The 17835-nt window shown below is 37.8% G+C and overlaps 1 protein-coding gene across 1 annotated transcript in view; it reads right to left on the bottom strand.

Annotated features, from left to right (window-relative positions):
- The window catches only part of LOC103146371 (ATP-binding cassette sub-family A member 1), a 209605-nt gene that overhangs the window by 47860 nt on the left and 143910 nt on the right, over positions 1 to 17835 (bottom strand). Inside the window, exons 36-40 of the mRNA XM_016677511.1 lie at positions 16693 to 16767; positions 12291 to 12460; positions 5838 to 6015; positions 4025 to 4140; positions 1054 to 1198 (exon numbers count right to left, since the gene is read on the bottom strand). Of these exons, the coding sequence (XP_016532997.1) occupies positions 1054 to 1198; positions 4025 to 4140; positions 5838 to 6015; positions 12291 to 12460; positions 16693 to 16767 (684 nt within the window). The remainder of the gene's footprint in view (positions 1 to 1053; positions 1199 to 4024; positions 4141 to 5837; positions 6016 to 12290; positions 12461 to 16692; positions 16768 to 17835) is intronic.

The raw sequence follows: 17835 nt of genomic DNA, 5'->3' as shown, positions 1-17835 counted from the left end.
TATATATATATATATATATAGATATATATAGCCCAACATTTCTGTTTTAGGTCAATCTGTACCACCACTTTTGTTTTCCTTTTGCAAAATTCCAGAATTGGATTTTCCAGAAAAGGCTTTATGTTTTTAACAATCTTCAAATTCTGAAGTTGTACAAACATTAAATTTGCCTCCTTAAGTGTATGACTTTCATCCTACTTTTTGGGTATCTTTTCATAAGCCTCACTCACTTTGTGCCAGTCACTCCAGCACAAAGACTTTGTTGCCCAAAAGCCAGTTTGTAGCGAATCTGACGCTATGTCAAGTAACACTGTCCATCCGGAAGACAATATTCTGTCCAACTGTTAACTTTCTTATTGATGTCTTCAGATGCTTAAATATTTTCTTAAGGTTTTTTTTTCTTCATATGAAAAGTAAAGTTTTTGTCTCAAATAGTAATATAGCTTTTTAATTTATTTACTCTAAACAGTATGAAGGCTGGACCTTTACAAGGTTTTTAACGCCTGTGTATAATTGCTTGGACAATGCACAATCAGATATCTGGTATCAGACTTAATCAAGCCCTAGAACTGAATGTAAAACAGCTGTAATGGATGTGGGGACAAGCGAGGGAGGACTAAGTGACCAAACTCAAGAAATTACAAAGAAACTTGAGGATAAAAGGAAAAGCTAAGTAAACGGAGCACAATCAAACACAACAGACTGAACAACTCAAGAACAGGTGTTAACAGGGAAACAAGAAGTTAGTGCAAAAGACAAAAAGGACCATCAAAATACACAACAGGAACACGATTTATAGAGCATAAACAGGCATAATGACATTATACTCTCATAATGACAATGCATGTCATTATGAGAGTATAATTAGTAACCGCTTCTCATGTATTAGGCTTATGTAGGTTAGTCCAACATTGTGATGAATTAATGTAACTATGCCTTGTAATTTAATACGGCGAGTAATTAGGCGATTCAAAACATATCAAACAGTTAAAATCATCATTGTTTATTGAAGCTGATTCAACGGTTGCGCTTCGTGTTGTGTTTGTCACTCACATCGTCCTCAATGAGCTCCATGATGAAGGTGGCCACGCTGCCGTTGATCCCAATGAAGAGGTTGACGCAGGTCAACACCACGTAAGCCGTGCTGGGAACGCTGAAGACGAAGGAGGCCGGGTACATCATGGGTGTGATGGCCCATCTGATCGGAGCGAAGCAAGACACAATCGGCGAGATACCAGAATGAAAAAAAACTTTCATAAACATTCTGTCCAACTTCAAATTTCCGAGAGGCTATTTCCACACTCATGGAAATAACCACCGGGGTTAATAGTGGTGGCAAATATAAAATTAGCGGTTACTGAATCCATGCAATTTTCAATTCATGAATGCAGATTACCAGGTCAACTGTGCCGGTTCACGACACCAGCAGCCTCTATCAGATCATTTGCATTTCAAGCAAGTGACCCATAAAAGCGTTGCAAAATGGATGCCGCCCACACTTGGCAGAGAGCAGATCAAGTTCGGTTATAAAAGGAGACAAAGTGAAACCGTTATGAAGTGGAGCTGCGGTGGGTTATTCAGTAGCACTGGCAGATCATCTCCATAATTGTATGCTCTCTTGCATGCAATTTATGCAAAATATATGTTTTAGAAAATATATTTACATGAGCTAATCGCTTATTTTTGAACTGATTACATTTGACTCACGGATGGCTTTCTTTGGAGAGAGTTTGTGTGTCTGTTAAGTTGCATTAGGGTTTTACTTTGTTGTGCAATAAAACTTAAGCGCTGTAATTGTTACAGAAATAATTTATTAGTCACAATGAAAAAAGAAAAACAAACTACAATGTTTCCATTATTGGCCTTGGCCTGAACTTTAGAGGCACATTGTAGAATAAAATTAGATACATTTTTTAAATTATTTACTTATAGGGCTTTTTAAAGGTCAGCACTGAGATATCTTTTTTTTTTTTTTGCCCTTTCTATGTGTTGTTGTATGCATGCATGCGTGTGTGTGTGTGTGTGTGTGTGTGTGCGTGTGCATGTGTGTGTGTATTAACTTTCCGGAAAATATGGCAGAACAGACTGGGTGTTATTTATATAGCACAGAAATGACTTATTGATTGTCACTGGCTATGAAACTTTGATTATTCCATCAAAACAGGAAACACATAAAAAAAAAGCATCAATAGTTTTAAAATAAAGGAATTGGAATTGCAATTGCAAACTCATATTATTTTTTTAAATCCACTCCTAGATTCAGTACATTTATTCAGTGGGGGTCAGGGGTAGGCTGTGTTTATTTTCTGACAAAATCCTTGGTCCCTAAATTATTGGTATACATAAATGATAAATTGGCTAATTTTATAAAGCGCCTCTCTTATCGTACCGACCCATCAAAGCGCTTTTGATAGAAAATTCACATTCACAAAGCAACAACTGTAACATAAAGGCCACCAAATGAGAAGGACGGTGTGGAAAAACAGGTGAAATCCTGGTTTCACAAACTCTTAGCAATGAGAAGACTTTTGTTTCATTCGTTTGCCATCTAAATGCAAACAAACGTTTGGGATTGAGGCCAGGAAAACGCCTCTTCTGGTCCGCCATAACAATTGTACTAAATGCTGCTGGGACTTTAATTGAAACCACAAGCTTTCACAAAACAATTTCATCCATAAACCAGTCAAAAAGACTACATCTCAAAGATACCACATGTCTTCCGTAAATCACAGCTCAGGCTAGCCATTTTCCACACACATGGAAGCTCTTAAAACTCAAAACGGTCAGTGCATAACCAAAGAAGGCATGCAATGGCGCTCTGTGGGGTTTGATATACAGCGCAGATAAATGACAATCAAGAAACTCCTAAACTGAGAAACGCATGTGGCATGTGACATCTTCGTTATTATTATTATTGTTATTATTATTTTTTCTACTCCTAAGCATAACTGCTACTGAAAAACTTGATGCTTGGCTAAAGTCCAGTGGTCTGTTCTGTCTGGAAGCTCTTCAGTGTGACTTCTCCAGTGTGTGTTAGTGGTGAGAAGTGACGTGAGTCAAACAGGCACCGTGCGGAGCTGGTCTCTGACTGTTCTGGGCTGAAATTTCCCAACCAGTTGGCTCTGCAATCCGCCTATAAAAGCGTCACACTCTCGAACCGTAACCTTGGATTTCCTCCGCACAAGTCGGATGATACGGAGTTTTGACCACCTCATACAGGTCAATCTGTTGACTGTTCCAGCGAGTGCAATCGCCGATAATCTGGTAAGGTTGATCTTATCTCATTTCTGGGTATTTTCCTTACCTTTCATGCCAATAAATTGCATAAAATAGCCCTAAAAGCATTTTAAAGGACTGCGGACTTAGCATTAACGGCAGCTAAGCTAAACCTGGCAAAAGGCTAGAGAATTTAGCCACAGCAAACTGCTGATACTGATTAACAATTAATATGCTGATTCATAGTGTTTGAATTAAATTTTGTCCCGATTTTCCCCTTTCTGACAATCTTAAGGATGTCCTGATTAGCGGGATGGTTTGTAAGATGGTATGCAGCCTGTCGTGTTTCCCCGAGGACAATTGAGAACGCAGCCTGTTGCATGTGACATGTAACCAATCAGAAACTGAGGTTTTGGAAACATGGAGGGAAAACACAACTGCCGTGCTGAACCACAAAGCGTGATGGACATCTGTCACGTCTTCTGTTGCGTTTCCTCTGTTCAACTTAGTCCACAAACTATCGACATCGCTTTATTAATAATTTCCCTTTGCAATTATTTATACTTATTGGTAGCCAAAATGAGACTCCTATTGCACAATAATGCAAAACTGATTTATTTTGGGTCCTGTTATTCAATAATGCCTCAGACAGTGAGAGTAAAACAATAACTGCTAGATTGATGAACTCATTCAGCTTTACAAAAAAAATAAAAAATAAAAATCAGCCATATAGCAAATGTGCGACAAGAACAGAAATTAATTGATATAACTATGAAGACGGTTGAACTGAAAATTTTAATTAACTTACCCATAAAAAATGAGGAGCAGTATCAAAGCGGGCAGATTCGGAGGTGAAACGTAGGCTTTTTGTTGAAAACAGAGGAAGATCACGATCACGATGAAGCAGGGCACGATGTAGTTGCACTGTCAAAACGATCATGAAAATGAAACGTGAGCAGCGATCTTAAGCAGACAATTTGTGTTTAATAAGAGAAGTTGGCCTACAGAGCACCAACAGTTGGACTGCAACACTTTGACAATGTTTTTTTTAAATCTAATTTCTTTTTCTCTGATTATAAAATCAGTGAATAACTTTTCAATTAACACTTAAGTGTACCCAGCTTTAACTCTCTAATTAATTCAGTGATGAAGAGACGCATTTGCTTCTCTTAGAAGTAAATGTTTTCTCAGTGACTGAACAACTGTGCTATGACACTGTGACATTATATATATATATATATATATATATATATATATATATATCATCATTGTTAATTTATTCCATACTGAATTAAAAGGTGTCGTATGGAAACTGTTCAGTAGGGCATTTCAAAACATCTCTGCTGAATCTGTACATTATCTTTGATTGATCATATAGAGAATTTAAACCCTAAACTATCCAAAAAATGTCATTCTGTTTTCATTACTTTTAATAGACATCACTCAAAGCTAATCTTAAGGATAAATTATTGACCTGTACATTAAGGAAATGGGGGCAAAGGGGGAACAAAAACAAAAACTGATAAAGTAACTGAGAATATTTTAGTACCTAAAGCAATGATAAGTAAGGAGAGACAGTGTCTGTGCCAACAATAAAAAAATAAAAAAAAAAAAAGGAAGGAAGAATGACCATGATTATTTAAAATTAAGATTTTCCTGGACTGGATGTGAAGGTGCTCCGCGGTCACAGTATTTTCTGAAAAGCATCTGGTGTTGTTTTGTTCACAAGAGACTAAATGTAGTGCACTCACAGCAGAAAGTAGTTCATATTTTACGCACTGTAAGCAAGGCAACTGAAGCATCATACCATGTGGGGTTACAAATAGCTTAAGCAGGAAAATCCCACAACATCAATGAGTCATGTAAAAGTGAAACATCAAGCATAGCAACAGCAGAAAGTTTACAGGAATAATTGCAATAATGCAGTAGGTGTGTGTGTGTGTGGGGGGGGCAGCTGTCTTTTTGTCTGAGGGGCGTGATCTCTTCCACATTTTGAAAACACTTGCTTTAAACTCAGTAGAAAGCTTGGTGGATATTTAATTTAATGTACCTTCTTTGTGCTTTAGAGAGTTTCCAATGGAGACATGTTCAATATTTTTATGTTTTGATTGTATTTGTTTGGTAATGCAGTCCACATCAGAAAACAACAACAAAAAAATCTTCAGTCTGGCTCCCTAGGTGCATTTGTCCTCCACTTAGACTGCATTTATTCACAATAATGATGTGTGCCCTGATGGTATTTCGTTACCAAAAGAGCCTGATGAAATGTTTACTTCCATGATGCCTGGGGGAAAGTACCAGTAAGCCTGTTGAGCATAACCAACGGGGGCAGCTGCTGTCGATAATTACGCCTCAGCCTATAACAGTGTATCAGGTAAAGCCCTTTTCCCTGTGGCCGGTGCTGTCAGAGCTGCATTATCAATTACAGTGGATTGAAATTTTTCACTCATAGCCCTAGGTGGGAATAAAATCTTTCGGATGTCAGTGAGTTAAGATTATAAAACAAGAAATAAAAAGGCCTTCGAAGCGAACCTGGAAGGATTAAAGATCGCATGTTTAGCAGCACACGTTCAACATTATTAATTGAGATTTAATCCTTCGAGAGCTGGAACAACACTTACCATATCCCAGACGAAATTGGTTACCCAGTAGACGGTCGGGTTTACGCCGCTGACAAATTGCAGATGCTTGGCTTTGCTCACCCTCTCCTGGATTAGAAAGAGGACGAAGCTGGCAGGGATGAAGGACATGGCGAAAATAACACAGATGGACACCACCACGTCTGTAGAGGTCGTCGCCCTGCGGATCAAGAGATAACGTTTTAGATTTAAAGTGAAGCAGAGAGGCAAGTGTACACAAAAACACAAACAACCATACATACGTAGCATTTTATAATAGGCATGAATGTCTGATTTTGAGCTTTGAATTATTTTATTTAGACTGTTCTATTATCCATACTGAATAACTCTTAAATACAAACAGTTGGGTGCATAGGGTTAGGGTTGGCTTTGGTTCAGAGAATTTATAATGCAAGTTTTATAGCACTTCTAGTGTTGCTCATTAAAAATAAATCAATGCATACAATCAATCACGCAAATAAAAATTTAGGCTTCAGAACCTCGGTATGATCAGCGAAAATGGGATTTTAGATTCTGTGTGCATGCTTTCTTCTAATTCTACTTAGCGAGATGTACAAACAGAAAACACCTCTTCAAAACAAAACATTCCAGCGATCCCACAAACGTCAAAGAACCTCGGAGGACCATTGTAATCATACACTGGTTTGGTGAAGACATACCTGTGTGCTTTTTACTCATAAACTGATACTTAAATGTGTATTTTTAATTTAAAGTGTCCCAACACAAAAGCGTATATTAAGTAGTTCACTTCTCAGTCACTATTTATTTGCATGGCTCCATCAAGTTGCTTACATCCTTATCATTTCTCACTAGTTTGCAAACCCCACATTTTGTTCCATTTTTTTTCCCCCAATCACACCAATATGTTACAAGTACAGGAGGTTATTTCAGACAAAACAGATTTTTTTTTTCTTAAGCTGACCTTTGTTTCGTTGCCACACATTCTTTTTTAATACAGTTCTCCTTCTGAAAGGTCCTTCAGTCCAACTGCTTAATTAGCACCGGATAAAAATGATTTTCATTCTTTAACCCCCGCTTTCCGGTGCTTCCGTCCCGCTACATCATTTGCATATTAAATCAGCTGCCCCTGTCACATTTATCATTGACAAACAGGCACCAATTAGAGCACATAAATACAAAATAATTTACACCGAGTTGGTTCCGGCCCACGTTTCTGCCGGTTTCAAGGGGCTGTGGGGAGGTAATGCAGGGGACGGAGCGCTGAATGAACCAGTTCTGAATGCTTGAAGGTGGTTAATTACTGTGAAAAGAGGACAAGCAATCTGCTAATTAACCAATAATGGAAGAACAAGAAAGATGAACAGTGGGAGGAAAGCTGGATAGAAGGTATTGCTCTCCTTCAGGGCATTTTATTTATTGCTGAGGGCTGCAGAGCGAAGTTTTAAATGCAACAGTGAAAGGAGGCTGTGGTAAATACAGAATATAAAAAATTTTGCACAGTGACCAATATGTGGCTCATGCAGGACTGTACAAGAAATATAGCAAGTAAGTTTGAAGCAGTTTTCCAATGTTTTTATAGATTAATTTGTTTTACAGTCACTTAAGCTGGAGGTTTTGTCATCTGACAGAGAAAACACTTCAGGGCAGTCGAGGAGAGGGAAGATCTTTTTTTTTTAAATAACAGAAGAAAATGAACAAAGGTGCTATTTTTGTATTGGTGCAGATGAAAAACAGTGAACACATAAAAATTGAGCTGCAATTTTACATGACTTCTCTTTTACTTTGAAAAAGTATTCTCTGTTTTTTTTTTAAAACATCACACAAGTTTAAAAATGGCTGCAAAGCATAGAGGTGTCAAAACAAACTGGTTGATGCGTCCAAAAAAAACAATAACACACGATTAGAAATTACCTCGAGAATTGCACAATTACTGTCTGTTCATAATATATATATATGTATATTTCTTTGTGAGAGGCTTATATTTAAAATCCACTTGTTGCAGATTATTTGAGAAACAAAAGGCCTTGTTGGATGTTTTGGCCATTAGACAAAACATTAAAATTAGAGCTAATGGTCGCTAGAGTGCTCTAGCGACCGTTAGAGCACAGAGCATGGGGAAAGTTCACACAAATATAGTCTGGAAAAAAAAAAAATCGCATTTGATAGGGAAGAGAAGGCCAAAACTTATTTTTTTCTTCTTAATGTATTCATTTCCAACCATCAAACCTCGTGAAGAAAATCATTAACCCTTCCATGCATGAATTATGATCCTTTGTGTCAGGATTTTTTTCCAATTTTTTTTAAATTCTCTTCTTAAGGCATAAAAAAAGGTAGGAATTTTATCTGTAAAAAAAACAATATATATACTATATAGACAGACAGACAGACAGACAGACAGATAGATATTTATGTTTTAGGTGATCAATTGTAATTTTCTCCAAATACAAAGTTATTTGTAAAATACACCAGTAATATTGTTCTTTAGGGGTTATCTGATGTCACAGTATTTTTTTTACCTGCAAGAATCGCCTACAGTAGAAGGAGGGACCGAGTCGGTTGGCATGCTTTTCTGTCTGTCGGCCATATTGGATTTAACAAAAATAATTTATTTTATCCAATCAGTGGTGGTGAGCATTGTCACTTCGAACCTAAAAGGTCTCTGGTTTGAATGTGAGCTGTACTTTTCTTTGGTAAAGCTGTCACGTTCTCTCAGTAGTTATGGGAGTTCTCTCAGGGTGCTTCTCTGCTACCAGTACTAAGTCATTCATAGTTGGTTAAATTATTATTCTAAAATGTGCTTAATTATGAGTGTTTATACTACAGATACTTTGTCTCTTAGTTTTCTATGTGAACACTTTTTTTTCCAGACAAATTACACAGGAGGTTTTGTTCCCTTAATGAACATGGCGGTATTTATTTTTCACGTTTTCACAGACTGAATAGTAAGTAATTTTTACCATAACAGATTTCCAGATTGAAACTGTCAGATACGCTGACTCCTCCACCTGCTTTTACCAACTTTTCTTTTTCAAACAAATAATGGGACAGAGCAGTTTTATTGATCTTTTCTTGTTTACGGCTAAAAACGGCGAGTGCTCACACTCGCCGTAACACTCGCCATGTAACACTGTCATTCTGATTAAAGAAGCAACGTACACTGAGCTTTACTGCTGTGCTTAATCGGGTGCCTTCCCCCACCTGTCAACGTTTTTTTTTTGGTTTTTTAATGCCCTGACACCCATCTGCTTTTTCAATATTAAGGAAAGTGCCATCTAATCTTGAAATGATAGCTCTTAAATTATGTCACGCTCTGGACCGCGAGGTAGAAAAGAAGGAGAGGCTCAGGCTGAATCTACGGCAGACAGAATGTCGTAATTATCTCCGGGCGCCACCTCCCCCCCTAACTCAAAGCTGTCGTTGGCCCCCAGGCACTTCATAAACAACAGACTGGCTGCAGATTGGGAGCATGGATGGAAACCAATCTCAATGAAAAGCAAGGAGCCTGTATTTTGTTACGAGATATGATTGTGATTATCTGCAGCAGATGGATGCGATGCTACAGCCAAAATCAACAACAGACCACAATGATGATCTAAAATACACGGGACAAGCATATATCCATTCATTACTCAGTAAATGAAGTATTAATCCGCTGCAATATGCAGTGTCCCTAATGTCTTATATGTGGCGTTTATGAGGTATTGGAAATGAATGGTGCCAATACTATAAATGTTGTGATCATCCATTGATTTGCCCAGTACTTTATAGCCTCTGTTCTTTCTTTTTTTTTGCATTCCTTGCTGCGCCTTGTCTTCCATTTCCAGCTCTGCATTTTTTTGAATGAAAATACGTCTAAACTACATCTGAAGCATCTATAAATGTTAAAAACTAAGCTAGATTTGATCTGCTTACAACACATCTCAAAGGCTATTTAGAGAGTCAATAGCTGAGATGGGAACAAATAACCCCAATGGGACTATGGCAACGTAAGACCAAAAGCATAGTGGTCAACATTCAAATTGTGGTTAAAAGGGATATTATTGTCAGCGGTGGTACTGGCTAAGCTTAACTGGTACTAAGGTGTCCCCCCACCAACACACCACCACCAACGGCTAAACTGGTTTATAAAGAGCAGAATAAATCACTTTTCTACATCTTTACGTTTTGACTGCCAAGTAAATCTGAGTAAAAACAAGACTAATTGGCCAAGCATCATTTTCCTATTATCTTATTGTGCAGCCCGTGTACATTGTGGACTATGAGTTCCCTGTTCTTAGCTGACAGGAGCAGCAACCATTATGGCCTTTTAGTGGTATGGACAATTGACTGTTCCCTTTCTTTCAACGCAACACAAGCTTATTCTCATCTCACCGCGATGTGTTTATGTGTGAAACTCCCAACTGAAATGAGAGTTTCAAGAGCTGACTTTACACAGATAATGAAGAACTTATGAACTACAGCAACAATCTTGATTCTTCAAACTGTTTTTCACTTATATGCAAGGAGCAGTTTTGCTACAGGGTGGAAAATGAACCTAATGAGGGAGTGACAGCAGAGGGAAATTCACCTTAGCAACACATGCTGGTAAGTTGCAAGGTAAGGACTCCTCTCAGTCTGATTCTAGTTGTTTATGAGATTTGTATGATGAGGACGGCAGAAATAGGTTAGTTTTAGATTAAGTACAGTCAAAATGAAATAATTAAATCTCAACTGTCAAGCCAATTAAAACATAACTAAATACATTTTAAAAATATATCCCCAAAAATCACCGCATTGCATCCAGTTGCTTTTTGCATCCAGAGAAAAAGCCACAGGGCCCAATTAAAACTGGAAATCAAAACGCATCTTCTGATACTGCTGCAAAATACGGTATTAAGACCAATGAGCCAAATATAGATACATTTAGATCAGAGCCTTTTTTTTCTTTTTGAAGGACATAAAATCTATGAGATTTTCCTGTATTTAATCTCCAGTTAAATACAGGAAGTGACACTTAACATAGTGTCACTTCTATGGGATAGTTGAAGGGTCAGTGTTATAAAAAAAAGAAAAAAAGAAAAGTGATCCCTGCTGGAAACTTGCCAGTAACAATACAGGCTAAAAGCATGAGACTGTATCTTCTGACATCTCAGGGATAGAAAGGTTTCTTTGGCCACCAACAGCAGAAGTTAAAAAATAACGTTCTCTCAGGTATATTTGACGAAGACTGAATTTTAAGAAGGAAACTAAAGGTAAACACTGCAGTGAGTCTGCTGACAGTTTCTTTCACCTAACAGTAGTAAGAGGTCAAAACACATTTATATCTAGAGGCTCTATCTGGAATCATCAAGTAAACTAACTTTCATGACTTTTCTTACATTGTTGGAGGAAACAGATGGAAGTGCACATAGTGTGTGGTTTCAGGGAGCTGAAACCACACACTTTTTGTTTTGAGGCTATAGTTGCACCATCTTCCTAACGGTTTACATACGGAAATTATAGTTTGTTTGAAATAAACGAAATCGCCTATGTTTTCATTAAACAATGGCAATGAGTTAAATAATAATATGCAAAATGAATCAAACGCAAGCAACTTTGTTCTGTTGTGGCATCATGTGTGCTGTTGTTAAAAAAAAAACACTTTACATGAATCTCAATGTGATTAGAGATTTTGTTGGGCATAAAGTCATGTGATGTCTTTGAAATATATGTGGCCCTTTTTATGCATCGCTGAGAGAATTTTGGGGGGTAGAGAACAGAAAGTAAAAGGGGGAAGGTGTTGGAACAGCATTTCATGATCCGCTAAACTATAAAAAGGTTTTCCTGGTAATATTTGACTCTTGAATATTTGGGACTCGAGGTAAAAGGCCGTAAGCAAACTCTGACACAAGCTTTATACAAAACCTTAAAATATGTGGCAAACCTTTTTCAATATTTGTAAGGTTTTATCCGTTTTGTGCATTTATTATTTTGACTGTTTGATTATGTAGGAGACCTCAGCATCCATGTTGAGGACCCATAAAATATGTCGGGGGGGTTGGGGGGGGGTTATGTTTATTGCTCGTTTTCACAATTGATGTAAAGCTCTTCGAAATGACTTGTTGCTGAAATGTCAAATCGTTGCCCCATTACAGAGTACAATGCTTTTCATTGTTGTACCTGTGCGTGGCCAGGAGGTAAGTAAAGCATCCGCATAGTCAAATATGTGAGATTATTAAGTAACGTCACTGGAACCTTTTGAGTTGCAGTGGAACAGTTTCTGTGGCGGCGGTGCACTCATGTGGTGGAATTTCTCCAAAATTGTCTCTAGCAAGCTGGTTAATGTGGTGACCAAGCCGAGCACACTATGGTGCTAAACACATAGGAAGAGATGATTCGGGAGCCTTATTTTTCCATTCCATTATTTCTTTCAATTCCACTGAAACAAAAAGGCTGATGGATAATATTGTGAGGAGGGGACAAGAAACGCCAACGGGGCTCTTTGATTTCGCTTACATGGCCGCAGAGGAGAGCTGCTCCTTGGTGAGATTTAGCGGGTGATTAGAAACGGAGATGCCGTGGTGGCGTGGATCCTCTCCCTTGGGAAGGTTTCCTCTCAGGATGCCATTGTTGGCCACACTTAGGAAGGACACCATGCCATGCCATGCCTGATTGTAGAACCACACCTACAAAACAGAGAATGTACTAGAAGTTATATGAGATTTAGCATTTATCTACATATCCAAAATTATGAAGCAACATTTTTTAAAAATATTCCAAGATCAGAAAAAACAGATTAAAATACACGTTTTTGATAAATTATTTTTTACTTACCGCAGTTGAAAAGGTAAGGACTAATGCAAAATTCAGGTGATATGATATGATCCCCTCAAGATTTATTGGCATACTCTCCTCAATATGTATAAATAAAGACTCAATCTCACACTAAAAGATTTTAGAAAAATCCGATACATTTTAGCACATTTATTAAATCAGGAAATTAATATTGCATTCATTATTTTTCCTACAAACTTTCTGATTACAATTTTTGGCACCCACAGTTGTGAAAAACCAGAACACCATTTTCAGCTCTTTATATTGTTCACATTTTAAGTACCGTATTTTCCAGACTATAAGCCGCTACTATTTTCCCAAGCTTTGAACTATGCAACTTATTGCCCGGTGTGGCTTATATGTGGATTTTTCTTCAACCACCAGGGGGCTCTTTAGCAGGAAGTTAATCATTGAAAGTCAAAATTGGAAATAAAAGAAGAAAGCGCCCATGAAAACGGAATTAGGTTTTAATAGGGAAAGGGAATTTGACAATGTTGTTGATCAGTTAAATAACATTGAGGGGAAAAAGAAGAATTTTCCTTTTTTAAATAATACTGGGATCATTATGAGAATTTGAGGTATAGGCATTAGGATCCAATAGATGGCAGTAGTGCAACAATAATGGATAAAAGCTGCTGTTGAAATCTAAAGAAGAAGAAGAAGAAGAAGAAGAAGGCGCTAATTTTCATTTAGCACATGCTAGTAGCAGACACAAAGGATCAGCACTTTTACTGTTCGGAAATTACCGTAATAAGGTCAATTAAATCTAAACTTGGCAACTTTTTCTTTTTCAACCGTAATAAATGTGATATTCAATTGACCTGTTATGACTCAAATTTTGGGTGTCCACTCCCCTCTGCTGCTGCTGCATCGTTGTGGAAAACCTAGAGTGGCAGAGATATCTGCGGCTTATAGCCCAGTACAATTTCTGACACCTACAATTGTGAGAAAACTAGAACACCATTTTCAGTTCTTTGTATTGTTCACATTTTAAGTATATTTTTTCTATCTGACAAAAAAGTTATATCAAATGACCTAAAAAGGAAAAGAAAAAAAAAAACAGCCTCTACTACTCTCTAAGCAAAAGATATATAAAAAGTATTTTAAAGATGAGAGAAAGTGAAGCTTTCCACCACCAGCGTGAGTTTATGTGAATGCGTGAATTACAGAATGTAGTGTGAAACACTTTGGGGTCCTCTTGACTTGATAAAGTGCTATCCAAGTACAAGCCACTTACCATTTACTATTTGCCCCCTAAAAGTTTATGTTACCCCGTTTGGCTGTCAGAACCTCAGCGACGCTTCTTATAGCCATCTAACCTGTCTTTTAAAGGTTACCCCACTACTCACTTCAAGTGGGAGATGTTTTAGGAATTTCTTGAATGGACAACCCATTTTAATCACCCAATAGGATCTGGACAAGATCATGGTCTGAGCTGAGACAGTCCTTGGTAAATTTACTATTATGTTTTGGATCATTGTAAGCTCAGAGCATCCAGTTATGGTTCAGTTTAACAGATGAGGAGAGTGGAAAGGAAACTCTCTCAGGCTCATTGTTAAGAGAAAAGGAACAAGTCTCCCCGACAGCCCTTATCTCTCCATAAGGGAGAGATGTCAAGCATAAGACCCGATGGTGCAACCAAGATGAGACTCAAACTGAGTAGCCCAATCATTGTACTGCTGATTGTTTTAAAAATAAATATTTTATTAAATGGGATTTATTTTCCCACTGCAAACAAAAACTCAAAGTTAGGCCGAGATTGTGCTATGATACAAGTTAAACTTAAAGCTTTAGGCTCATCTGTACCCTTTTCATCTTCAATAAATGAGGAGAATGCTTAAATTAAGAAAGACTTCTTAAATCAATGTAATTTTCTTGTAGAGTATGGAATGACAAAAGTACAATTTCTCTACTTGTTAGATTTTCAGTTGGAGTCCGAGAAGCCAATGCTAGCAAGTGAATCAGCCAGCTTGGTTGTAAGCCGTCACCTTTACCAACAAACTTGATAATTCTTTTAGACTGCTGTGACTGTAGACTGCTGCTTAATTCACGTAGTTCAGTCTGTGTGAATTATAGCTTTTATTTCTTAGCTAACATGAATTGCATCTGGTGTGGTCTTCTGCCACTGTAGCCCACTCCATTGATTCAGAGCTTGTATTCTGTGTAGCAGGTTTGCATAGCTACAATTACCCCTCCACATTCTCGAACCATTCCGCCTATTCTCCTCTAAATTCTGATTTTAAAATAATTTTTTTCGTCAGTGCAATTCCAAGTTACTGGACATTTTATTTTCTCTTTTTTTTAGAATATTCTCTATTAACTTGGTAATGCATAGAGATCCCAGCATGTTAGCAGTTTCTAAAATATTCAGACCAGCCCATGTGGTAACGATAACCATGCTGCCTTTAAAGCTACTTAAATCAGTCTTTCTTCCTCATATTGTTAAACGGTTTCAACTTCATTACGACTTATTTTACCATACACAGCCAGATGCCCCTATGTGATTGGTCAAGAATTCAACAGGTATGAGTGCCTAATAAATAAACCAGAGAATTTGACTTAAACTATAATGGCCATAAAGAAGCAGGTGAAATATATTATGAGCATTTGTTGTTGCTATGATCTATAATAAAACACTGGTACCGTGGGACACTCCTCTAATGTTTTGTGCTGTAGTTTTGTGCTTCAAGACCACTGCTCAACCAAGTGTTTTTGCTTTTTTTTTTCTAAAAGAAAGGAGTTCAAATGACATTCTGAGCTTGTTGGAGGAAGTACGGACCATCAAAAATAACCAATTGCAATTAGAAACGTATATAATATATTATTTTATTAATTGGGCATCAGTCATCTCACAGTAAAATCCTGATGCGACACAGAGCGCGAGCCGTGAAGCAAAAATATTTTTAACACATTCTTTTTCATGTGATTCTCTGAGCCTTTGGTTGCTGGGGAGCTGAAGAAGAAGAAGAAGAAGAAAAAAAAGAGGATGAAAGAAAGTGGGTGTGAGAGAAGACTCCCCGCTGGTAGTTCAGCGATAATTAAGAGTGGATGGTGTCTGAGTGCCAGCCTAACACAACGCGCCATCACAAAGGAGCCTGTGAAGGAATTAGCACACGCAGACACACGCACAGGTGTGCACTCTGCCTCGCTTTATCTCAGGAAAAATATCTGCCATTTTATCAGCAAACCTCTCCAAAACATCAATCGTTCATTCAAGACAGACGGGGTTTGAGAGCACGAGGCTCGTCTACTAAATGCGTAGTTTTGACAAGCAGAGTGGAAAAATCCTGTTAGAATTTGTACTTTTTAGAAAAATTAAAGGGCATCAAAGAATTCCAAGGAGGAGAGAAATTCCCAGTAAGAGAAGTGTTTGATGTTTGTAGGGGGGATTCAACATAATTTCATAATTTAAAACAAATTTACTGAATTTGAACAGACTTGATTTTTTTTTCTTTTTTTTTTTTGTCAGTTCTGCTTAAGGATATTCAAAAAACATCAAAGATGGGTTATTTTAGTGCAATTTAATATGGACTTTGTTCATTATTTGAGCCACTCTGTCTCAATTGCTGACACTTTCATGAAACTATCTTCATTTTTGTGTGTTTTTTTTTTTGTGATGTAAAAATCTAAGACGTTAACATTTATAACATACTGCCTTTATGTTCCTTTTAATCAATTATGGTTGCTCTCAAACTCTAAACCACTTCTATGTAGCTCCGGCTGCATGTTCAGAATCGATGTCCCAATTGCAGGCAAACCCCCACATCAGTCTCAAGTCTTCATTCTGACAGCGTTTTTCCCAGAATTGCCCTGCATCAGGGCGACTTCGGCTAAGTGGGAGGAGAAGTCATTTTGCAGTCCGAGAAGATGCTCAACTATTACTTACGACATCACAATTTATGACAGTTTCATTTGAATAAAATGTTGCAATAGCGTTTTCTTGCCTGTGTGCTCCATTCCCTTTTAATCACCACAGTTCCCCCCAAAAAGCCCCAAATGCACCACACTAATTTTCACCTCTCCCGCCGTCACACTTTCATCCTCTTTAATTTGACGCAATGGCCTCGGAGTGTTAATACGATACCTTGACATTGTCCCTGGTTCCAAGCTTCTTCAGCACCGCCTCGGCTCTCTGCAGGGTCTGATCGGTGACGTTATCCTAATAAAGACGGGGGAGAAAACAAGAGAAAAACAATCCTGAGACGAAACTTAATTGGATACCCTTAGAAAAGCACCAGTGCTCTTTGAAATGCAAAGTGTGAAGCAGAGGGGAGACAAGAATTAAGTCTTCTGGAGAGCATTAGGGAGTACTGAGCCACTTATTTTACTCAGGCTTCAGGGGAAATAAAATATGCCCACCATATTTCTGATTGCTTTTTTTTCTCTCCTTTTTTGACATTTCTGGATTTGTTATGCAAAATAATTAAAATGAGTGTCACTATTACCAAACGGTGCCTCGCAAATGTAGTCCAACTCATTGAACTCATACCATATTGTCACATTACAACCTCATTGTTTTATTGGAATTTTATGAAATAGACAAACACTAAGTTGTGGGGTGGAAGGAAAATATTGACTTTCAATTGAAAAAAAGAAGTTTTATGTGCATTTGTAGTCAACCCCCTTTAACTTCAATCACACCCAACTAAAATCCAGTGCAGTCGATTGCTTATAAAAGTCATGTAAATTAGAAAATAGACTCCATTGAATAGTAGAACACTGGATGTGTTAAGTGGATGTTTTTTGGACATCTGTTGTTTTGACATAATCACACTCCTGACCACTTGGTGAAGATAAATGGACATTTTCAACTTTCCGCACAGTGCAGGTAACTAAATTGAAACAAAAAATGATTCCCATCGCATCATCCAAGTACCATCTCTAACCTGGAAGCCATACTCAATGGATCTCACTATCCGGGAGCTGACAGCACATTAAGGAGTTATGGAGACTTTGGAATACGTCTGTGACCACATTAGGTTACAGATTGTTGCAGCTAAAACAAAGAGGTAAGAAAGATTGCATGCTGCAAGATTTCCACTCACTAAGGTGAGGGCTAGTAGTATCAGAAAACTCCTCGTTCAGGGAGTCTTGCCGACTTCTGATCACTTTAGTTGGAGAAATGTTCCCTGATTTCAAAACTTTGGCTGAAGTGGTGCTTGTAATTCAAGTGTCCGGCAGAATGGATTCAGCCTCCAGATTAATATCGAAACATCCGTGAAAATCA

This window comes from Poecilia formosa, unplaced genomic scaffold, assembly GCF_000485575.1.
Source record: "Poecilia formosa unplaced genomic scaffold, Poecilia_formosa-5.1.2 Scaffold157, whole genome shotgun sequence".
Classification (NCBI taxonomy): Eukaryota; Metazoa; Chordata; class Actinopteri; order Cyprinodontiformes; family Poeciliidae; genus Poecilia; species Poecilia formosa.
This window is presented reverse-complemented; position numbering and strand designations above follow the sequence as displayed.